The 24,668-nt window shown below is 36.3% G+C and overlaps 3 protein-coding genes across 3 annotated transcripts; 2 read left to right on the top strand and 1 right to left on the bottom strand.

Annotated features, from left to right (window-relative positions):
• The first annotated feature begins 63 nt into the window (after positions 1–63).
• LOC145898074 (adenylate cyclase type 10-like) lies at positions 64–14,095 on the top strand. Its single transcript, XM_082986515.1, is given in 32 exon segments — positions 64–1,197; positions 1,258–1,377; positions 1,725–2,000; positions 2,061–2,141; positions 2,210–2,443; positions 2,509–2,742; positions 2,805–2,952; positions 3,201–3,281; positions 3,351–3,476; positions 3,725–3,780; positions 6,036–6,107; positions 6,167–6,239; positions 6,332–6,705; positions 6,762–7,037; positions 7,095–7,208; positions 7,333–7,431; positions 7,576–7,647; positions 7,712–7,846; positions 8,304–8,376; positions 8,505–8,565; positions 8,621–8,769; positions 8,835–8,966; positions 9,023–9,171; positions 10,378–10,482; positions 10,543–10,649; positions 10,916–11,057; positions 11,153–11,347; positions 11,770–11,881; positions 12,086–12,307; positions 12,362–12,450; positions 13,553–13,690; positions 13,748–14,095. Coding segments are annotated over 32 exon segments (5,727 nt in total).
• On the bottom strand, positions 14,013–17,826 carry LOC145897308 (tRNA (cytosine(72)-C(5))-methyltransferase NSUN6-like). Its single transcript, XM_082985540.1, has 9 exons — positions 17,428–17,826; positions 17,123–17,229; positions 16,797–16,995; positions 16,399–16,541; positions 16,170–16,259; positions 15,653–15,908; positions 15,447–15,595; positions 14,556–14,681; positions 14,013–14,383 (listed from the first exon to the last, which is right to left on the bottom strand). Exons 2-9 carry the CDS (start codon positions 17,225–17,227, stop codon positions 14,162–14,164), a joined length of 1,290 nt encoding a protein of 429 aa, XP_082841666.1. The 5' UTR covers positions 17,228–17,229; positions 17,428–17,826; the 3' UTR covers positions 14,013–14,161.
• A 5,349-nt stretch (positions 17,827–23,175) lies between these two features.
• Positions 23,176–24,374, top strand: LOC145898426 (AKT-interacting protein-like). The gene has a single exon (XM_082986871.1). The coding sequence runs from the start codon at positions 23,198–23,200 to the stop codon at positions 23,924–23,926; it is 729 nt and encodes a 242-aa protein (XP_082842997.1). The 5' UTR covers positions 23,176–23,197; the 3' UTR covers positions 23,927–24,374.
• The last annotated feature ends 294 nt before the right edge of the window (positions 24,375–24,668 follow it).

Below are 24,668 nucleotides of genomic sequence, written 5' to 3'. Positions count from 1 at the left end.
AATGAAAGACGATATTTTCTTGTGTTCTGAGAGTGTTGGGATATTTGTGTTCATAGCAGAGATATGGAAGGTACTAAGTATGGAGAAGATTCAATGCATGAAGTCAGTAAAACGATGGATGTCGAGAAAAAACTCACATCTCATGTCCCGGATTTGGTTGTGTTTGATCAAAATCTCTGTAGCGTGCCCCATATATTAAAGTTCGATGGTGTTCTACTTTTTGCTGATGTGTCTGGATTTACAGCTCTTACCGAACGATACACCATGTCGAGTGAAAAAGGAACCGATGCTCTGACGGTTACTTTAAACCACTACATAGGGAAAATAGTTCAAAAAATACTTCAATCTGGTGGCGATATTCTTAAGTTTGCAGGGGATGCGATTCTTGCAGTGTGGAAAGTTAAGTCGCGGGCTGATCTGACACACGCAATTTCGCAAGCTGCCAAATGCAGTTTGGCAATTCAAGAAAAATGTGACAATCAAGAAACAGATGTCGGGGTAAAGTTACGTGTCAAAATTGCTATAAGCGCTGGAAAAATTTTTGCAACATTTGTTGGTAATGAAGAAAGTCGACATTTTGTTATGGCTGGGAGACCTGTTCGAGAAGTAAATGCAGCCGAAAAATATTGTGAAGCCGGCCTAGTAGTTTTATCTCCAAATGCTATGGAGTTATCAGACAAAGAAAACATTATCACAGATCCTCTTTCTGAAAGATTTGGTTTAGTGAAGTATTTGCGTAGAGACCTTCGCAAAGAATGGCAGGATTACATCGATGTTCCCAACAATTTAAAACTGGCTAAATCCGCAGAGGTATCTGCTAGAATTGCATTAAGAATTCGACCAGACCCACTGAGAGAACGTGTTACTCGGAAATTCGTAACCCCGGTAGTGCAAAGAAAACTCGACGATGATCAGCCACTGAAATTTCTTTCGGAAATGCGTCAGTGTTCGATAGTTTTTCTCAATCTAGCCTTTGAGCTAAATGAAAGGAACCGACTTTATCACGAAAAGCAATGTGAAAATATGCAAGCATCTTTTTGTGCAGTCTTCAACACAGTTAAAGATCGCCAGGGTTCGTTGAATAAGATATTCATGTTTGACAAAGGGTGCACATTTTTAATTATTTTCGGATTACCTGGAGACAAACACGAACAAGAGCCAGCTCACGCCCTGCAAGCTGCATGGAAAATAAGTCAGGTTTGGCTGGTTTAATGCAAAAGGGGTTTGAAACAGAATAAAACTTTTGAATTAAATCAGGTACTACGAGAAAATTTATCATCTCTCTGCTTGGTGTCAGCTGGTGTAACAACAGGTCCGGTTTTCTGTGGAGTGATCGGTCACAAAGAAAGACACGAATATACAGTTATTGGACAAAAGGTTTACTATAATTGTCCTAATTTTTTGAGGAAACATCTGCTTGAACTAGTAAACTTAGGCGCAAAGTTGCAAATGGAATTATAATATTACTTCTAACTGGTTAAAGGGGTAGATTTACCTACTAGTTTTTAGCTATATCATTGTGTCATAAACCATCGAATGTTGAAGCAGACACAAAAACATTAAAGACAACTTCTTTTACAAAACTTGATCCAAAAGTAAAATTGGTTGTGCTTAAATTGGTTCTTCGCGTTTGGATAATTCTTTTTAGGTTTCAAAAGAAAAACTTTAGTACTTTAGAAGCACAACATCTTCTGAAAAAGAACAACTGTAAAACGATCTAACAGGTGAATCTTGCTGCTCGTCTCATGATGCACTACCCGAATGTGGTGTCTTGCGACCTGGAAACGTACAAAGACTCAAAGTTATCAAGCGACATGTTCACAAAATTGCCACATAAAGCAATGAAAGGAGTAGGGACAGTTATAGTTTACGATTACACAGAAGGAGATAGAAAACCGGTAGGGACAACCACGGTTACCGAGCCAGAATACCCCATTATTGGGAGGGAACACGAAATCGACATTTTTGTTGAAGAGCTGCGAGAGTTAAAAGTTTCACAAGTCCGTATTCATTTACTATTTTCACTGATAAGACTTGTAATTGACTCATTTTTATTTCAGTGGCTTGGTCAAGAACGTCGCGTTATTGTGTTTGAAGGGGAAGCAGGATATGGAAAGACCAGGGTCATGCAAGAAATACAGGTCTAATATAGTAATTTCTCCAATCTAACAATATCATTAAAAATCTACTGTCTTTTGTCTTGAAAAAGTGGAGGGCGGCATGTGAGGGAGTGAGAGTAATTGCCTTCACACTATCAATTAACGACCAAAACACCCCGTTTTTTGCCATCAAAACCTTACTTGATCTTTTACTTGGAGTGGAAGGCTGCAATGAACGAAAACTGAAAGAACAATCTTTACTTGGTATTTTTGACACTGAAACAACAGACACCCTTTGCTTGTTAAATGACATCCTTCTCACAAAATTTCCGTTGTCTCCCAAAGTAACTGGCAATTAGCTGCTTAGTTTGTTCGAAATTAAATAACATGTTGCCTGTGACGTTGTCAGGTGATTCAAATGGAACCAGAAACCCAAACGAAGGCTTTGCATAAAATAATGGTCAAAATTGTTGAGAAGGTAACCGAACAACAATTTGTGCTGTTTGCGCTGGACGATGCTCAAAACGTCGATAATGAATCGTGGGGCTTCATTACTACTTTAAGCAAACACTTTAAATCACTCTGTGTAATTGCTTTGCGGCCATTTGGCCCGGACAAGTTGCCATGTGCAGCTGCAAGGCAGGTAAATATTGATCAATTGTTCATCGTATACTTTGTGTTGCGAATTATTAAAATAATTTGCAGGTTTTATACCATCCAAAAACAATGTACATGAAACTAGTTGGGTTACTGAACGAACATTTAACACCGCTGGCTTGTCAGTTTTTACGAGTTGAAAGAATTCCTGTTCAGTTGGAGCAACTTTTAATTGAAAGAAGTCACGGAGTGCCTCGTAAGTGAGGGTTGCGAACACAAGGGTAGGATAAAAAATATCGCGGTGATGTGTTTTGCACTCTGGTATGTGAATGTAATCCCCCGTCTCTAATCACAAAACAATAAAACTAAAGAAAAAAACCGGCTGTAGCAAACCTTTGCAACATCCTTGTTGTTGTTTTTGATTTCTTTTGAAACACGTAGGCCATGTTTAGTTAAAAAACTTTCTCACATCTGCTGTTGTTAAAAGGTTTTTTATTGCTTTAGTTTGGTGTGAGCAACTTATCCGAGAAATGCAGAATGCTGGAATATTACTTGTGATACCAATAACTTCAAGAAGCATTTTAGGTGAAATTATTTTCATACATTGCACACAGCTTCAATTAACCAAACTGACCACAGCATTTTATTTCATAGGCATTTCACAAAACAGTTTAGTTGTTACGAAAGAACATTCCCGTCATGAACCAAGTGTTGGGGTCGGAGAAAGATATTTAATAACTCCAAGAACTGATTCAAAAAAGTTAAATACTGTTTCGGAAAGTAAGCATGCTTGGTTGTTGATAAAACTTTTTAAAAAGACAAACATTTGCATCAAATTTGTCGGCCTGTGATAAAATTGCAAGAGTGTGCCTGGAACGTTGCAGCAAATATAAGCAAAACTGTGCTGATAAAAACATTGGCGAGTAGCCTATTCCTCCCGCAGTAACTTTTTAACATATATGACAAAAAGTAATTTAGCGTTCGTATCAACTTTTCGTAAAATGTTTTGCCATTGCATATTTTTTCAGAGTTGGTTGATGCAGAAACAAGTGAAGTTGAAAAAAAAGAAAGCGGACATATTGGGGTAAGCTTGATATTTTGCTTATCTAAACAGTAAGTTTCAAGCAAATGTTTTTCTGAAAATTTATTTTGACAAAAATGGTATAAAAAGGCAAAAATCTGTGGTATCACAAAATAAGTTCGAAAAGACAATCACGGGGACAGCTCGTTTGATGTTTATTCAGAAATACATTTCAACCAATTAGGCATCATCAGTTTCTGCTACTGCAGTTAGGTAGTTAAACAAGCCGGTAAGTTACGTTAACGCACAGTTTAAAAATGTACAAACACAGGTTTGATAGTAAAACTTAAATAGGTGACTTTTTTGGCTCCAACCATTCAACTTTAACCCTGAGTGCTGACAAAACTCTTAGTCGATGACCCTGCAGCGAGCGCACGAACAACGAAAAGCAACGCAAATGGTCGCCCCGAACGTTCAGGCACATATAGGCTGACACGGTGATAAAGAAAACAATGCATAAATGATAACATATACCACAAGCTGACTGATTCTAACCTGGAAATATACGTTTCCGTAATTATGGTGTAATTATACAAGTGAAAAACGTCAAAGTTATTGCAACAGAATAAGGGGTGCTTATCTACACATTTATTTGTAACATCAAACTCAATTTGATTCAAACTCAATTTGCACATTTATTTGTGCCCGTATCCTATGCAGCCATTGGTCCACAAGTATAAATTACCCTCAGGTGGTTTCTGCACACAAATCACGCAGTTGATGTTAGGCATAGTCTTTTTTGGAAATAGTTTGGCTGTGTTGGTTTAATACGTTGGAGGTACATAGAATTGTAGTCATGCCACCATGGATTCATGGTTGCCGTAACGGCCACACAGAAAACAATGATACATGGTGACAATTGTCCACCCTCCAACTGGAAAGTTTTGCCTTATTAGGCAAAAATATTTTTCTGAATAAACAACCAAAAAACTGTTACTTTGATCGTTTTCGAACTCACATAGAAATACAACTTGCGATACGGGTGCATGATCGGCAGTCTGCAAAGGTACCTTGGTTGTAGAAGACCCAGTGCATTTTTATATTATAATTCAATACATAAATCTGTTTAGACAACTAATTGCAACTAATTGGTGCTCGTATACAATCAATATAAATAGTCAACCTAAAAAAACACAGAAATATCGAGACAAATAAACATTTTAAACGAAAAAAGTTACGAAGAAAATGGGTTGATACGGTGTTAAATATATCATCACATCGAAAACAGATGTAGGGGGAGACTGGGAATAGCTCGGACGGTTTTTGGAAAATTGCATATATATTTTTTTTTAATTATGTGCCACATTCTTAAATTTTATTTTGTTGTAAGTCTTTTCAGAAGATTTTTCGTTCGTTTCAGCTCACTAAAAATGCCCATTCAGCTCATTTTTTAAACAGGTCCCGAATTCCCGAAGACGTGGTTGGGGATAGCTCGGACAGGAAATTTTAAAGACGTTTTATGGTTTCTTTAACAAATAACTGAAATCAAAGTCGGCGCAATATCAGCATTGGGGCATTAGCGCATAAAATATCATTCAAGCTATCTGGAATCGGGGCGCGGCCACTTGCCGTTTCGACCCTTCCACACATACAGGATTTTCCAATGCTTTGGGTAACTCGTGTACTTTTTACGGTAGCACGGATATCATAGATTTTCGGGTCAACAAACGAATTGTTATCTATGGGAATTTTTATCTTTTTATCTCTTTCTTACTGCCAAAATTCGATCATTTTACCATCCTCTGTTTATTATCTTCTATGATTTAATAATTTTGCCCAAAACTCAAAAAGTGTTGTCTTCTTGTCATAATTTCCGAAGTATCCCCAACCACGAAAAACATGGTGGTGTTTTTGAACGTTACGCAAAATCATCATTGGCCCATCCAGGAATAAGTAGTTGAATAAGCAATCAAACAACAATTACTGCATTTTGATTAAGTATGACTGATATACAACCTTACACATACAAATTGAAAAACTTTCACTGATAAATTGACGTTTTCGATTATAATTTTCTAAGCAGACCTAAATGAGAATTATGTACATTGTGGTGTAGTAAAATTCCTGTTGAGAATTTATAGAAAGATACACAATAAAGTTTAATTACACCACTCTACCGGGCATATAGGAAATAAAAAGATAATATACGTGTTGTCCACAGGTCGAGGTTACGTAACTGAAACACGCTAAATACATGCCGACAAAAATACTCAAATAATTTTTCTAACATCTTTTACAAACCCTTTGTTAACTTTCAGAGTTCAAACACAGAACAGCGTGAACAGAAACAAACACTGAGTAGAAAAACAGATAAAAACATTGACGACAGGGTAAGGAGTTGAACAAGCTTCTGCTTATCACATATTTTTTTAAACATAATTTAACACAGGATTTGCCTTTTCAAAAACCGCGACTCCCAAGTTGGACCACCCGAATTCGTCGGCACAAAACAAGCACTATAGGTAAGTCTATCAGCAAGTATCAAAAAGTTTTGCTTTTTATTCGACCTAAAACGAACTAACGTGCTGTCACTCTCTTCATTTCGTTATCATAGACATGTTTGAGGAAACACCCAGTCAGGAGAAAATGTCTTTGAATTGCCTGAAAAGCGCCACAAGCCAATACGTCGCGATGGAATGCATTACCAAACCAAACTTTAACTTGCGACAGTTCCCTGTTCCGGCTTCGATCAGGGGCATGGCTCTTGCCAGACTTGATCGCATGAAACCTTTTGAACAGCTGGTAGTAAAATGTGCAGCAGTCATTGGAGAAAACGTTTCACGAAAAATGCTAAAATCAGTCGTACCTGGATGTAACGACGAAAAATTTAAAAAAGCAATTTATCGTCTGATGCACACACGTGTGTTTGAATGTGCATCAGAGCCACATGAAACAAACAATCTATTACGTAAAGGCAGTGTAAGAAAAGTTTAATTGCAGTCAAAGTTAATTTATCGTTTAAACGTTTAGTTTTTATGCTACAGAATCAACAAGGACGAATGACACATTCAATTACTTGTTATTGCTACAAAGAAACAGACATGATGCCAAAAAGCGAAGAGGAAACTTCAACTTTGTAAAATCTTTTTGTGTTTTACGAAATATGTTCAGGAAATTGTCTATATTAATAATTCAGGTGCATGCAACTGAAGTTTCACAACACCCTGGTTCAAGAAACTAGTTATAAGCTATGGTTGCAAGATCAAAGAAGATCATTGCACGAGTCGTGCGCCAATTATTTGGAGGGAAAAATTAATGAAGTAAAATTGCCAAACATAAATAAGTCCGCCTAGTAAATTGCTTCGTCTCTTGAGCAGGTTTTAATTACGGGTTCAACAGACGAAGTTATTACAAACCAGTTTCGACTGAGCAAAGCTTTTTGTAATCTAGGACCAAGCGTCAATGAATCTGGTGGAAGTAAAATAGCAATCGTAAGACACTGGATGATTTTTTTATATAGAGAGTAGAGTTTAAGATTAAGTCTTGACCATTTTTGTGTAACCGGTCTTTTGGGGAGTAATAGCTGTCGTTTTAACCGATACGATTAAAAATCAGGATCGTCCCGGGTGGGCGGCGAACATGCAAAAGCGGTCTACGCATTCAACGGGTTCAAAAAGCTTATCTTCTTCCTCTTCTACTACTTCCTCCAGACCAGTAAGTGTTTTTTGTTGGCAGTCTCAGATAAACTCTTGTCGCCCTTGATTTCGAAAAATAGCTTAGCATGTGTCTTTTCGATACATTAATTTTTTTTTTGATTTAGGTTTTTACCAAATTACTTGACAAAATGTTATGTTGCAGATAATTCGTTCTAGCTCAAAACAGCTTGGAACAAAAAGCAGTCAAAGCATCGTCAAACATCACAACATACAGGTTACTTTTATATAAAGTCCATTGAACCGCCGCTTACTTTGTAGATAATTTTGCAACGTCACAGGATAAAGCAAACATCAATCATCTAAGCATTCCTCTTAACACCCAGCGCCGAATTTCACAGGGGTCTGTTATTGGGAGGATGAACACTGAATCACTTGGAAAAAAAAAATCTACGTGCATGCCACTAACTTTGAAAGTACAGTAACTAGTGGTATTTAATTATGTCGTCTTTTACTGCCTACATATTTTTTGTAAAGATCCCTAATCAGTATTTGTAATTAGTTTACAAATAGATATTTCATTGAATCAAAAAAAAACACAAAGTAGTAATGCACTACCAATTTCAAGATGGGCCTACGTTTTTCACGAGATACAATACACAATAAATGCACCACTTTCGCCTCTCTCTGTGGTAACCAACTGGTGGGCATTTTACGTATTTGTCCACCGCTTACTTTTAAAACCTCATAATATTTTCTGTTAAACTTTAATGGCTATCTCGGGTTTTAAATTTTTTTTTTAATTTTCACAATTACTGATGCACCACGAGTAACAAAATACGTGTACACACAAAAAGAATTAAGCGTAAAAAAATGGCAATAAAAGTAGAATGAATTTGTTTTGAGCACACTTGACATACGAATACTTGATAGGAAGATGTCATGCCAAAAGATTTTATAGAGGACAACACTCCCGAATCTGTGTCGAAATTTTTGAGTGATGCTCGTAAGCTGTGCCTATCGTCGAATCTTGGTAAACATGCACAGCAATGAATAAATAAAGTGATGTTAAATCATACAATGCGGCTGTTACATAACAGTAATAGTCCAACTGTGGTTGTTTTGTTGTTTCAGAGGACTTTAAAGTACATATCGACGATGTGAGAAATAAAACTTTTGTTGCAGAAACCTCGACGTAAGTTGTATTTAAATTATATAAATATGAAAGAAAAAACGTAAATTGCTTCCAGTAAAAGTGCAGGGCAGCGTGTGGAAGCTATCATAAATCACGACCAGCGAAGAATAAGTTACAGTCCGCTATGGAATGAATCGGTTGGTTTCGCACAGGAATATGACCGAATTCTCAACAGCACTGAAGACCAGGCCAAGAGGTTATCTCGTAAGACACTGGCGATGAATTTGACTTCCGTACTAAATATTTAAAATCAACATATTTGTTGACAGACTTAAAAGTTAACAGTTTGCTTCACACACCGTATGAAATTCACGATGTGTTATCAATGCTGTATGCAAATGTCGTTTCCCACTGGCGAAAGGCGCTAAACACTGAGAAAACCATTGAGTATTTACTCAAAGGTACAAGGCAAATACAATAAGATAGGAAATTTTGCGTCATTTTTATTGTTTGTCAGCGGCCGAATCATGCATCGCCATTATGTCTCTTGCTTCTGCACTTGCCTACCTCAAACAAGCTGACGAAATTGTGGAAAATCTTGACAGAGGATTGGACATTGTATCAAACTTTACCGAGAACGACGATTTAAACTTAGATGACATCAAGGTATTAAACTTTTTTCTCATTTGCTTTAGATGTTAGCGTATAACTACAGAAACAATTTCTGTTTCTGAAGTTTATTCTGTTCTGAAGCAATTTCTGAAATTTATGTAGAAAAATCAGTTAATATGCTGCCAAATATTTAGAATCACGGGACGCCTAATCCTGTTCAAAGCCTACTATCTTTGTTGTATATGCGACCATCATTGCTTAGTTTTGGCTGTTCTTTTGCGAAATAATTGATAAACATCGGTATATCTCCACTGTTTCAAGTTTCCGACTTCGCATCAACAATGGGTTTGACGTCACAATACTAAAATACATTGGTTTAGATCCGGGGTCTCAAACACGCGGCCCTCGACAGCTTTTTGTGTGACCCTTGAAGTATTTTAAAATTTAAAACTACATAATTTGTTTTATTCGGAACCGATTAAAATGCTTGTGATACATTTATTGTAGGGGAAAGCTGTAATTTCAGTTTGGGGAAAGCTGTAATAGTCTTTTTTTGGGAAGTATTTGTTTCGTCACTGGAAGCCATTGTTCCTTTGTAAGCTGATCTTGTTATTTGGCGATTTTACAACGCTTTCTGCAACATTTCATAAATTATTGTTAATTGACAAAACGTTTGCGGCACATCTCAGCCCATTTAGAGGCACACTATTTCAACTACAGTTTATTCCTGTTGTGCATTATATTTGGTAACCAAAACAGCATAGTTCTCATAGTGCGGCCCCAGAGTTACTTTGTAAGTTGGCTCTACGAGATGTTTGGGTTTGAGACCCTGGTTTAGATGGTAGTTCTTCAATCAAACGCTTGTAGCGCTGCAAAAGATCTTTTTGCGGGAAAAAAATTACGCTAAGCAGATATAGTCGAAAGAATACAAGTCAATACGTTTTTCTTTGCCCAACGCAAAATCTCGTTATAAGTGCCTGGTGCTTATATTCCACGACAATTTTGCTTCGTCTTCACGTAAAATTTCCCCCCCAAAAGATTTACCGCTGTGCTACAAGCGTTTTATTGAGGGACTCTTATCTAAACTAATGCATTTTCGAGCAACCTTTACCTGCAGCATCGTGACGTCAGGCCCATTGTTGACGCGAAGTCGGATCCATGAATAAAACTAGAATGTTTTTGCATGCCTCGTCGTTTGTTAAGCAAATGCAAATATTTCAGCTTTCTTGTAGCTTGTATGTTTATCCACGTTTTGTGCAGGTGTTGTCTGTGAACAAAAATACAAAAGCAAGAATTGAGAGTCTGATGGGACAAGTTTTGTTTCAGCAAGGGCGACTAGACGAATCTCTTGCACATTTTTTAAAGGTTTTAATGGAAAAATGAGAAAATTAAAATTAAACTGATCAAATCGTTTTTACTTTGCAGGCTCTCACAATTTTACGCAGCAAACTGCCTCGAAATCGTTTTATCATATTTATCTACTCCATAGTGGAAAGAAGGCGACAAAACCTCCACATTAAACATCCAAGCAGGTAATCATGGCCTACTTTTTCAATTTATTACTAATAAGACCAAGTATGAAATACAAGTGGGTTGTTTCACTGTTGTACAAATTTACCACCCACTTTTCTCGCCACTTTCACCGTTTTGATTTTGATCTAATTACATTACGTTTCACTTTTTTAAAAAATTACCGGAAATTTGTCGAAATTCCAACTTTTGTTGTGTATATCGGTAATTTTATATGTTTTTTCAAAAAAAAATTTACAGAAAAGCAATTTGCACTTTGTTCCAACAGATATATCGGAAGTGCATCAAGTAAGCTGGCAAACAGATACGTTGAACAAGTTCGCTGCCTATCTTATGTTTGGCAAATAATTCCATCGCTAAAAAGAGTGTCAAATCGATTGCAGCTATCAAAACTTGTGGCTTTAAGACAGGTGAAAATTTACGATTTGTTAATATCGAAGAGCTTGCTATTACTTGTATTTTCGCAACACAAAAATAAAAAACTGATTTACGGTAATTCCTGCAGGTGAATCGTGCTGAAGCGGCCGATGACGACTGGCAAGAATTGATTACTGCATATACGTATATGATGCAGCTAAACCAATTTGACGGCGATGTATCCTCCAGTGTATATTACGAGAGCAAGGCTACAGCACGTTGCTTAGAATTACCAAAGAAACTTACAGCGTCAGACTTGTATATAACAGGACATCTGCACCTGGTAAATAGCAAACACAATGTTTTGCAATCGTAGCTCAAAGGAAATTTGATTGGGGATTCGTAAGAGCAATTATATCAAAAAGATTTAATGCTTTTGCCAGATTAAAAATCTTCAGCACTTCATGAAATGTATTAACATTATAGCTTACTTGCTTTTTGGAACTAACTTTTGTAGTAACGTTGAAATATTCTATCTACCCTAAAATATGGCCGAGATGTGTATACGGTGTGCATTGATATAGAAAAGACCTTATAACTACATAGCTACAAGTCACAAAACAATCTTTGGAATACTAAGTTATGAGAGATTATTAAATGATAGCCTACTGTTGATAAACAACGTGTTGGAAGCGACCCTGTTTGAAGATGCAAAATGTGGCTATACTTGTGCAACCACTATAACAACGCATTTTCATTTTCCAGGTAAGCTGCTCTGTTCGTCTTTGTAACGGCAAACTAGCTTTAGCAACCACAGCGGGGTACAGGGCCTACAACGTGGCAGATGACCTTGGGGATATAGATATCAAGTTGCTAGGTAACCAATGAAGTGATATTTCTTCTGTTTTTAGAATAACACACGACGTTTATTCTGCTGCTTAAAAGGTTAATAACCTTGTTACGGTGGTAAAGTTACTGCTGGACTCATTGATATCAAATGTTGTTAAAGATCCACATTGTTGTTAAATTTCATCTGAAAATCTGTGTTCAATTGTCCAACAGCTGGTTTTATTATTTGCAGTTCTTCCATTAATTGCCCAAATTCACATTTTTACTGTGCGAGGAAGGGCTTGCAATGAGGTTTTGAACTTACTGCTGTACATATCCAAAACTAGTGGGGATGAGATAGGAATAATTTCCTACTACACTTTATGTTTCGATCTGATACTTGACGCCGGATACTGCCTGGAAAAATCAAAAAAATGTGTGGAGGTTTTACAAAATGCAGAATCAATTCACATGGGTATAAAACCTTTTTGTCAATAATTGCAAACATATCCACGAAATGTGTATCCAGGTGACGTCCCCAGATTCTATGCTAGGTCTTCCATGGCTGTTTGGTGCTATAGAAGAAACGAAGTATTTAATGGCAAGACTTGGTTAAAGGTAGGATAGGAAACTCCCATTCTTACTGTGTGAACGCCACAGATCTATTTATTGCAATCACGTTGGCAGGATTTACTTTAGTTATAATTTGGCAAATTTAACTAAAAAATTGTTTTGCTGAAGTACGGACATGTGCAACACGCAACCAAGAGTCTTTTAATGTAGGATTTCCTCGCAAGGTTTCATCAATTGACCCATTTTAGTGGGATTTAAATATTTTAACATCCGGTTCTCTATCTTTTAGCATGCCATAGTGACCCGGGGCCGACATGAGTTATTCACCAAAGATTGATGTTTCGGTTGCCATTCGTTTACACAAGGTTATATGCAAGTTCTGCACTGTCACTGAGCAATTAGTTGTAAACATGCGTGGTTTGTAAGTTGAAGCGTTGTAGTTATTAGGGTGGTCAAAAACATGTTTATAACCGCGGGAATACGGTACTAAAAGTCTAACATGGCCTATTTGCGGAGGTTATTTAAATTCAAAAAAGAAAATAATATTCAAAAACAATATATGGCCGTTAAGTTCCAGTCCATCGCACAAAAGTTATGACGAATTTCACCAAATTCGATGTTGCCGTTCGAAAGGCCCTGTAGTTTACCACAACTTTTTCTTTGGCCACAAATAAACTGAAAAAAAAAACAGATTTCTAATTGTAGTTGGCCTGTAATGCGAAATAATATATATTCATATCACGCAACTTCGAATTTTTCAAATTGGGCCTCCTACTTATAAAAAAATTTATTTCGTTATTTGAGCGGTTGCACTTGAGATGTGCAGGAGCAATTTTAACAATGGCACCTGTTATTGCACATCGCTGTTGGAATTTATGCACGAAAATTGAATTTTACAAAACAACCACTGACTAATTTAGCTCACGAATAACGACATTACAATAAAATTATGCCGCTACACCGAAAATACAAACGATGCGTGTGATTTTTTACGACCAATAAGTTCAGTCAAATATTGGCTGCATTTACCTGGATTCGGCCGAATACGAATCTTTTATGTGTTGGCACATCTCTATGTTGCACATGTCATAAAGTTCTAAACGGAAAATATTTGTTCTGTATAAGCTGCATGAAAATATTTGTTTAGCTTGCAATGCAAATTGCACCCGAACACTTCGACAGTTTTATTACTGCACGGGCGTTTGTAAGGTTGGTGGAAGCATGTTTGTTGGAACTGAAAAAAAATCTAGAAAAATATGGCTCAAACGATAAAGAAACGGTCAAGGTGAATTGTTTGGTGTGTGTTTTAATATCCACTAGCACAAACCGATTGTTTCTGCAGACAAATTCCTCCTGCAAATCTCTTTTGAACAAGTTAAGCAAGATGTGCAAAGCATTTGCCGTATTTCAACCGCGTTATTTGCATTTCTTATCACTTTACTACATGCTAATGGGTAACAAATTGAAAGCTACGGAAAACATTGCGAAGTCAATCAGTATGGCAAGATACTGTGGAAACAAGATCGATCAACAATGGGCGGAGTTAAGTCAAACAACATGGTTCGGAACAACCTTATCTGAAGACTATTGGGTTGCAAACAGTGATATATTACCAGATTGGGAAACAGCTAACAAAAATGACCACATAGAAAGAAGCTACAAGTTTACCTGTGTTGACAGCATTTTGTGATGCATAACATGCAATAAATTTTAAATACAAAACGAGTGTTTGTTTCACACAAAAATGAACGGCATTTCAGGATATTTTGAGAAATTTTGAAATAAAAAATCCAATAGTGTCCTGTTCAGGTAATGTGTTTTTTGCAAATAATTGTTCCATGAAACAACTATTAGTTTGATTTTTAGTAAAATCGTTGAGTGTTACTGGTTCTGGGAGTTCAAAAACCTGCAAACATTCCAGTTGATGTTGTGTAAGAGAAGATACATTTTTTCTTCCAAAGTGTCCAAGATGTGGCTCCTTAAATAAAAAAACCCTTAACATATGACTGTATTCTAAATACAACTCCATTGTGGTAGCCAAGATATAGCTTTGTTAGAAATTGGTGTTAGACTGCAAAAAAGTTAATGTACAGCTGCTCCAAAAAAAACTTACTAGTTAATTTAAGCTTAACCAACGTGCATAGCTTTACCTGCTTTATCAATGAAATGCAACCATGATTTTTCAAGGCCCATTCAACTAATCCTTCATTCTCTTCCGTTGCTGTTGTACATGTACTGTAAACCAGTGTTCCACCGACTTTTAAAAGTTTAACTGCCTAAAGTTAAAAATAGTAATTTTAGTGTGCTAATTATATCAGATTTTAGGTATGTCCGATAATATCGGATCGGAACCGATACCCGATACTTTAAGGTACCGGTAGTATTGGTTCGGAACCGATCCTATGTCGGTATCAGGGCCGATACCTTTCAACGCAGCCGACAAAATGCGTTGCTTGTGTAAAGTTAAATGAAAGTCACAATGTGTAATCTGGTGACAAACGGGTTGCGCAAGATTGCAACACACGCGGATGACCAGACATTCGCAACTTTTAAGGTTATTTTATTGTGGGCATCGAAAGAACGTATTTGTGTTTTCGTTGGGTAGAGTTGTCCACAAACAACCTATGACCGCCTTTTAATAAGTGAGTTGTGATACTGATTTGCACAAAATGCAAACATGCCCAGGAGATCCAAGTTAACAAAATTTTGACCTACGACAATTTTGACGTTTAATGGATTCAAGTTACTATTCATTGAACAACGACTTTTGTTAAAGTATTGCAAGTATATTTTACTATGAGAATTTTTATAAGTTTTTAAGTCCAAACAATTTTAAGTCACAGCAATCTAATGCACAAATTTGGTGAGTGCAATACAAATAATTGCTGCTTTTAAAAAAATTTGCTGAAATAAACATGTTATCTATATGCTTAATGATTTCTTCTAGTTTCAGTGCTGTGTTCTTTGGATGAGAATATACTTATACAACTGAATTGTTGTTTATAGGTCTAATATAAAATCAAAGAATTTTAAACACGAACTGCTGAGAAAAGTTGTCTTTGCAACAAATAATGTGTGTTTGGTGTTTCTTCCAAATTCTTCATTATTATCCTTGGCCTCTGACCCAAGGCACTACAAGGAGCATCCAACAATATTCGATCAAATGAAGCAAATTCCAGCTTATCTTGATCTATGTATATACAAGGATATTATTAATTTGTTTTGGTTCAAACCAACATTAACATACTTATAACATCACTACATAACATCCGTGAATCTGTTGTTATAATTTTAAAGACAGATGGGTCTGCTTTCATTTTTTTAATGTTATCAACCATTTTTGAGGTTCTACGTTCAGATCGGTCAACAGCAACCAATGTGCCTTTTCCTTCCATCAATTCATACAAATGCAAAAGTTTTCCCCCTGGAGCTGCACACATATCTAAAACAACCTCTTCTGGCTGAGGATCCAAAACATGCCCCACAACAACAGATGGAATATTCTGTTAAAAAATTAATATATCACTGCGATGTTGTTGGATAAAAACATTCCCAAAAGGCTGAAAACAAACTGTGCATATATACTCCTTTTTAATTGGTGACTGTGTAACATTAAATTTAAATCATAATTGTCTTAATACAGTATAGGGATATAATAAATACCTACGCCCCAATTAAATTTCAACGCTTGTGTCACATCACAAAAGTTAGTCAGGGGACTATTGTGTTGAATAAAACAAAAAAAAATACAATAAAGTACTAACTTGCATAAAAATCTTCTCTGATAAAACATTGTCCAAACATGGAGCGAAAAACAGGGATTGTTTCATTTTGAAAGCTATTCCTTTTGTCACCTACATACACTGTATTGACGCATTTATAGCTGCTATGTTTTTACTTTGCAATATACATTGTCACAGAGACATTGCCAATGTGATAACAAATGTACAAACAAATCGAAACGTATAAAACAAAGAGAAAATGACCAAAGACCTTTTTTACAAAAATATCTGATCTTGAAACCAGTGAAGTAGCATTGCCAATAAATAGAGTTTCACCATTAAACTCAGTCATTCCCTTCAAGCATTTTCCACCAATATGAACATAAATAGCAACAACGTCACCTGCACTCAGCCCTGTAAAGTTTGATAAATCATACAGTAAGCTACAATATTATTTATGTATAATGCTGAGATTGCCTTTTTTTGAGAAGTACCACTGCACATGTTTTTGCATCATATGTAACATTGCTTGTTTTATAGCAATATCAAACAATGCCTTTCCTCAGTTCAATTAGTGCAGTATAAAAATAAATTTTAAAATAATATATATAATCGCATTTTTGCCACAAAACTCACCGATTACAATCTTTTCGTCAGATTTAAACTCACCTTTAGGCATGCACAAAACACCAGGAATAAACACATCAGCACCACGCATGACTGCCATTCCACACAGTTTATCAACCACAACGGTTTGGCCAACTGGGTACACACTTTGGATTATTGATGGAATCACACACAAGTTTGGCAATCTTGGGTGTCGAAATATTGTCAAGTTACCACTGGGTTCACTAAGGCTGCTTTCAAGCTACAAGCAAAATACATGCTATGCAGCAATATACTTTATTTTGTTAATTTGACCATGTTAGATAACAATAAATTCATAAAATTCAAGTATTGAATCACAAAAGTGCTTTATTTCGGTTAGTATATACCTGTTGAATGTATCTCTGAAGCTCATCAAATATTTTATCTATCCCATCTGGATGTAAGTTGTTCATTCGGACAGTGGTAAACATAGGCGGCAACAATAACGACATTTCTGCAACATAACCAAAGTAAACATTTTGGTCACACAAAATTATGTACAATTTGAAAAGAATGTGAGTTCACATCAGGGTTTTCGGCTTATTATTATCAACATCGCTATTGGCGCTATTGACAGGGGTTTTCCCGAAGCTATAAGGGTATCGATAAAACAGGCGAGGGTTGCAAGTTTCTGTTAGTGTTTGCAACTTACCATCACGAATCCACGGTTATCGTCCACATCAACTACATTTAAACCACTGGTTGCGTCCAGTGTTGCCAGATTTTTTTTACCAAAAGCGCCTAATTTTTTGTTTTAACACGCCCAAAAGCGCCAATTTCTGCATCAGTTACGTACACCAATGGTCATTTTATGCTTATGGTTGAACACTTAAACCGTAAACTAAGACCGTGAGCAGGACGCAACACCTGTAACACTCATTACTTTGATCACAGTCGTCTTTGCAATATGATTTATGACGTCATATTTCGTTATGTGGTCAGTTTGTAGTATTTTGAATACGGCTGAAACAGCGTTTTGTTACATAATTAATGAGTTAATTATCAAACTTTTAAATTTCTTAAACACGCCCAAATGCGCCCAAAGCGCAAGGTGCAATAAAAAAGTGCAAACACCCAAGACAACACGCCCAATTGCCCAATTGGGCGTAAAAACCGCCCAAATGGCAACACTGATTGCGTCAGATTTTCTGAACATCATGTTAATACGCTTGGGTGCGCAACAGGTGGTGTTCCAGCTATGCTTTACCGCAAGTTCTAAAGAACGTAATATCCAAACGAAATTTGTTGCTTTGTTTCACACATTATTTACCGTTTGGGACACAGCGCCCCCTCCAAACATGTTGGCTGTTTTAAGCTAATTGTATAGACGCTTCCAAAATCTTGGCTTCAGACACACATGTTTTTTGGTAGGCCTACGCAAAGATGCTTTTGCTTAAACTATGGAATTATTTTCAAAAAGATCTGGAGAATAAGCACTTCGTCAACCCCATCTGGACCTCTCAATTTGGGACCAACGGCACTAATGTCGAAGTTTGCTTCCAGGCTTCGGACATTTGTTTGAGGGTTATAAAGTATTTTTAAGAGCGGATACTATAATCAATGTGACGAAGAAATAATCTGTCACCTCGCATTACTAAAAGATGAGCTTTTGCATTAGTTAATGCTTATTAAAACTGGCCCCGTGAAAAAAAAAAAAAAAAAAAAAAAAATCATCGAAATCCGTTAAACAGCGTTAAAAAAGTTCTGTGCGTTTGATGTTATCCACATATATTTAGTCGACCAGCGCTAAAAAGCGCTACCTTATGTGGCCATCGTTGCAGTTTCATATGTTAAATCAGAGACCAAAGAGACGCTAGTCGACAAAACTTTAAACACACATAACTTTGCCGTTTAGCAAGGGAATACGATGGTTTTTAAACAAATTGAATTGAATGACATGTAGGCTACTTTATCAAAATATAAAAGTTACCGACCATATTCCAGACAGATATTAATATGGATTGTCATAAATCGATCATACCTTCGTCTACAAATTTATCCACAAATTACGTTACCTCAAAGGTCAGAACAAGGTTTTACATCATACAAAAATATGTCACTGTGACGTCACAAACCAAAGGCTTATTTATCCCTGATTATCGGAAGACCAAAGGCAACGACACAGCTCTGTACTTCAATAAGACGGGGATGGTGCGTTTCATTGCTCACGGACATTACATGGTGTCATTTTGGGTGTGATGTCATAACTGTCATAAGTCTAACCTCACCTTAGTGTTGACTTTATTTAGATGATTCCAACATTTCTTGTTACGAACTATATTGCGAAAAATACATTAGTGGTTGATTGTGCCGAATTAATCTAATCATTTATGACACGAACTCGTAGGCAAAGCTACTGCCAGACAAAATGTGGTACTATGATAGAATAACTGTGTTACGTAATTAAAAAAAAATCAATTTGGTCGGTTTTTCTCGGCGGTCTTTGCCAGCCCCAAAATTAAATTACTCATATCTTTTAAATTAAGGAAGTTTTTCTGCATGCCGCCATTATGCAGATTCGCGAAAAGCGGGTCATGTTCAATGGGCGATTTGGAAGTCGTCCACCATCTTAATTTTAAATCTGTTAATTGCATGTTATAGAGCATTAAATTTCCGTTCTCTTGATATTGGTCCATATTGGCACCTATTACTACAACGCTAAGTACAGTTTTTTAAATTAAGGAAGTTTTTCTGCATGCCGCCATTATGCAGATTCGCGAAAAGCGGGTCATGTTCAATGGGCGATTTGGAAGTCGTCCGCCATCTTAATTTCAAATTTGTTAATTGCATGTCGTAGAGTAGAGCATTAAATTTCCGTTTTCGTGATATTTGTCAATAATTGGCACCTATTACTACAACGCTGAGCAGAATTGTTTAAATTACGCATGTCTTTTTGCATCCCGACATTATGCTGATTCGCGAAAAGCGGGTCATGTTCAATGGGCGATTTGGAAGTCGTCCGCCATCTTAATTTCAAATTTGTTAATTGCATGTTGTAGAGCATTAAATTTCCGTTTTCGTGATATTGGTGAAAAATTGGCACCTATTACCACAACGCAGAGCAGAATTGTTTGAATTAGGGAAGTTTTTCTTCATGCCGCCATTATGCTGATTCGCGAAAAGCGGGTCATGTTCAATGTGCGGTTTGGAAGTCGTCAGTCTTAATTTTAAATCTGTTAATTGCATGTTGTAGAGCATTAAATTTCTGTTCTCTTGATATTGGTCAATATTGGCACCTATTACCACAACCCTGAGCAGAATTGTTTGACCACAAAGTGAAAGTCTTTGCTTGGCCATTTGGTCGACAAAGTCGTCTGTTAGTCAAACCAGCTGCAAAGATAAGACCTTTTAGGTCGAAACAGTGTCCATCCATCTGTCTGCAGCATATACGGAATTGTTTGAATTGGGGACATTTTTCGCATGCCGCCATTATTATTAATAGCAAAAAGAGACGATTTTTTAAATTTGCATTGTTTTTGATGGATACAGCTGCGAAAAAGTTTGTTTAATGTGATTTGAGGTGTGAACTGTTTACTTAAAATTCAAAAAACACAACTTTGAAGTAAATGCCTGTTATACCTGAAAAATATGGCAAATTGGCAAAATTATTCTGCCAGAATTCTGCCAGAAATTCTTTTTACTTACTTTGGCTTCAGATCGACAGGAAAAACAATTCTACCACCATTGCAAAGCTTGCACAATATTTCGTGTATCATAATCATACCATTCCCAACGTAAAATGAGATATCCACATCTTTTACTTAACAGTCCGCAAGATTCATCGTTTGTCAGAATGATAAGGTTATTTTCAGAACATTTTCAAAGGTTATAAAACTTCCTATGTGCTAAAACCTGGATAAATATAAAACAAAATGTTGTTATTTGTAAGCATGTGGAAATAGAATTGTTAAATTGAGAAAGGTAAATTAACGAAACGTAATATTTCAATGAAAATTCGGAAACCTGAAAAACAAAAACAAATAGTTAGCATTGGCCGCAAAACCAAGGGACATCTTCAATTACGGCGGATTCAGGCAAACTGGTTTTAAGACATGTTGGGTGATACCCTTCTTTACATTTAGAACACTCTATTAACATCTGCTGTATGTTTTCAGCCAATCTGCAATTGCAATAGATGCTTATTGGTTCAATTTTAGGTTTTCTATTTATAATTAACTTCTTACTGACCTTAAATTGCCTTCGTCATAAGTCACCTGATTTGGTTGAAGGCTACAGCAAACGCAATTGCAAAAACACCACAATTCCCAGAACCAGTTTACCGCGGGCTATTCGAAAACTCAACATTAATAGAATTGCTGTATTATGTTTAAACAGCTTTGAAATAGTAAAATGGTCCTCCGGGCATACTCAGATCCGCAAAGTCTAAACAAAAGTCATTACTTTGGTTTAACTGTAGGGGAGACCGGGGATACCTCGGACGGTTTTTGGAAAATTGCTCATATTTTTTTAAAATGATGTTATAACTAGTAAAGCATTACTCCGATGTTACCCCGGTACCGGGGTAACATCGGACGTGACCGGGGATATCTCGGACAGCAAGTTTTAACAGACGTTTTTTATGTTTATTTAACAAATAACTGAAATCAAACTTGTCGCAATATCAGCATTGGGGCATTAGCGCAAAAAATATCATTCAAGCTTTCAGGAATCGGGGCGTGGCCATTCGATCCTTCCACACGTTCATGCTTTGGGTAACTCTTGTAATTTTAACGGCAGCACGGATATCATAGATTTTCAGGTCGACAAACAATTTTTTATTCCTTGGGGATTTTTACTTTTTTCTTACTGCCAATTTGGATAATTTCATCCAGAAAAAGGTTATAGCTGATTTATGACATTGCATATTAATATGCGGTACAAAATTCGTTCAAAATTAATAATTTTTTTTCTTAAATGTTGTGTCAATCTATGCATCGTGCCAAAAAATTATCAGAATCCATTGAGAAACGGCAGAGTTATGTGCGTTTGAAGTTTTGTCGACTGGAAGAAAAGTTTTGTCGACTAGCGTCTCTTTGGTAGAATGAGGGTGATCTACTAAGTACTAATGTAGTGTATTTTAAGTCAACGCGAGATTTTAGAAGCAATTTGTCCACCAAAGAACCTGCATTTTGTGGGTCGTTGACAGCTTTAGTCACCAAGATTAGTGTTTTTGGTTTGTTTCCCCTTAAGAGTTTGGTGTGAAAGCACCCCTTCAATTGGCAAAAAAATTGACAAATACATTTTGCATTTTCATCAATAAAATATCAATGGACAAGGCCGATGCAATAACACCAGTTTCTCAAACTGTAATTTAAACTTGAGACATGAAATATAACGTCCTTTCAACGTGATATCGTATGTCGCATATCAGACAGCTGTGACTACTAAATGCTGAACTGCCTATTATTATCCATGCCCATTTATTCTCTAGCCCTTTGTAAACACTCCCCAGGGGCACTGGTGCCCACTTTAAGGGGTTCTTAAACAGGGGGGAGGCATTAAAAGTTTTTAGAATAGCGACCAATTTATGATCTATCCATGTTTAATATTTCTGTGTGCAGAAACCTAGTACAATAAATTTAGGCTAAGATTTGGCCTTTTGTTGGTAATACGCGACTACGGGAGTTCATTTTAATGTCAATTTAGTTACAATGGTAACTGTGATGTGATAGTTATTATGTTGACGAAAGTTGATTTAGCTTACTGACTACTAGTTGTGTTTCACTTGTGAGTGTAACAAAAGCACTATGCAGCCGGCCTGTGATGTGCATTGTCATCCACAAAACCATGCATTAAAGACCATGGTTCAAAAAAGAACGGCCCTATCCCTCACATTGATAAATTATAAATGTAAGACATTTTCGAGGAGTGAAGCCTCAAGATTTCACAAAAGATGTCAGAGGTCTAAACACTGCTGTTGCTGCAAGCTATTTGCCGTATTTGGATTTTATCCCACCACCATGATTTAATGCTTAACAAATCACCCATTATTCAGAATTATGGTGATTATAAGGTGTTACCTAAGAGACTTTAGAGCCAAGAAAATTATTTTTACCAGCCAGAATAGGGACTAATTGCATTTGTGTCATTAAAATACAGCAAGAGTTGGCAGTTAAAAAGTAACCAGAGTACCTACTCTGATAGCTATGCGGTAAATATTATGTTGTAATTAACTGCATATATATATACTTCAAAATGAAAAGGATGCGTTAAACCTTTTTCTTTATATTCAATTAGCCTGTATTTATTTTACATATTTATGCAATCGTTGTTGACCTAAAAAGTTTGGGAACCACTGGTGTCATGTTTCCTTAGTATTGATAAAGATGTTTTTTTATTTATTTCACATCAAATACACAGAGTAATATAAGAATAACGATTTCTTGTGAAATACAGGTGTTTTTGCTTTTTTTTCTGTAAATATGTCTCAAATTAACTTGAAAACAAATGATGAAAAGAATGTTACTCATTATGAAGGAGACACACCTAAATCATATGGACCATTTTTTTTGGAATATTCTCTGATGGCAGAATACAATTTGCTACAGAAGCAGAGTTTACCAGGAATGTACATTATACCATCAGCAAAGTCACCATTGCTGTGGTTTGGGGTTATTTTCTTAAGACAGGGTCTTTATCAGTCTGGAATATTCAAGTTTTGTGTTTCAATACCATCATCATACCCAGATGGTGAATGCCCTCAAATTTTGTTTGATAGTGCTCCTTTTCATCCATTAATTGAACCCAATACGGGTAAACTTGATGTTCAACGAGCTTTTCCCACATGGAAAAGAAATGTGAATCACATCTGGAATGTCTTGCTTTACACCAGGAGAATTTTCTACAAGATCGACACTCAACAACCTCTTAATCCTGAAGCTGCTGTTTTGTACGAAAACAAATTGACATTGTTCAAAAATCGAGTAATTGAATCGATTGAAAAAAACAAGCAGCTTTTGTATGACTCCCCAAAGACTAATGATCCTCATGAAATTTATTTTACTTATGTGGTCGAAAGTTTACATGAACAACATAAATCAACAATGATTGGAAAAAGTATCAAAAATAAAAGCAGTAGTTCACATGGCCTTTCATGGGTTGCTTCTGGGTCAACCTCGCCATTTAGTAGAGCATCACAAAGAATTGTATGAATATGTTATCTTTAATCGCTTCATGTAAATCAGTGTAGAAGGTGAGAACCTTTACGCAATAAAATCACTGTGTTTGGTAGAATTGTTTAGCTTTTAAAATGGAACCACTTATTGTATAAAGCCCAGACACTATATTATTACGCAGTTTAATTCTTAACATATGACTACTTTTAATGGTAGTTAAAATTTGTGTGATTATATTGATTTTACAAAATTCTGCCTGTTTTAATACAAATGTATTACACAATCTCCTGCATTGAGTGTCTAATTTAGGCACTATACAATCATTTTATGCTAGTATTGTAGACTTGTATGTATGCACAGTCAACAACTCTATTCTTGGATAAACCATGGGGACTATTACTAGATTTTTGGTTAATTTACCAAAATGTTTACATACTATGTGGAAAAAAAATTCGTTGAAGTTGTATGTTGCTAATAAATCTATTCACCTTTTTCTTTGACATTCTGCAGATTTAATATGTTTTGGTCAGTCTGAAATTTTTGAAACAGAACATGATTTGGTGTGTTTGGCACCAAACTATTTTTATAAATAATTGAAAAACCCAAAGGTCATGACCCTGTCTGTCAAAAAAAAAAAACAGTGGATTCAGTTCCATGTTTTCAACCTGGTTCTGGGTTCCTAAAATGTGGGTTCAGCGTTCTGCACAACCAAGTAAAAATACGTAGCGTTTTCGGGGGATATTTCACGTTTAGACGAAGCAGTATTTGTACAGCAATG

The sequence above is a fragment of the Ascidia mentula genome, chromosome 4, assembly GCF_947561715.1.
Source record: "Ascidia mentula chromosome 4, kaAscMent1.1, whole genome shotgun sequence".
NCBI classification, from domain to species: domain Eukaryota; kingdom Metazoa; phylum Chordata; class Ascidiacea; order Phlebobranchia; family Ascidiidae; genus Ascidia; species Ascidia mentula.
Note: the sequence above shows the minus strand (reverse complement) of the source record. Positions and strands in the feature narration are given on the sequence as shown.

Bases quoted from the DNA above. Each gene is read 5' to 3' on its own strand.
- LOC145897308 (XM_082985540.1), bottom strand. From the start codon at position 17,227: ATGTCGTTATTGTTGCCGCCTATGTTTACCACTGTCCGAATGAACAAC. The intron at 16,542-16,796 runs GTGAGTTTAAAT...CAAACTTTACAG, and splicing joins TGTTTTGTGCATGCCTAAAG to GGCTGAGTGCAGGTGACGTT. The intron at 15,909-16,169 runs GTTAGTACTTTA...ATTTTTTAACAG, and splicing joins CAGAGAAGATTTTTATGCAA to AATATTCCATCTGTTGTTGT.
- LOC145898426 (XM_082986871.1), top strand. From the start codon at position 23,198: ATGTCTCAAATTAACTTGAAAACAAATGATGAAAAGAATGTTACTCAT.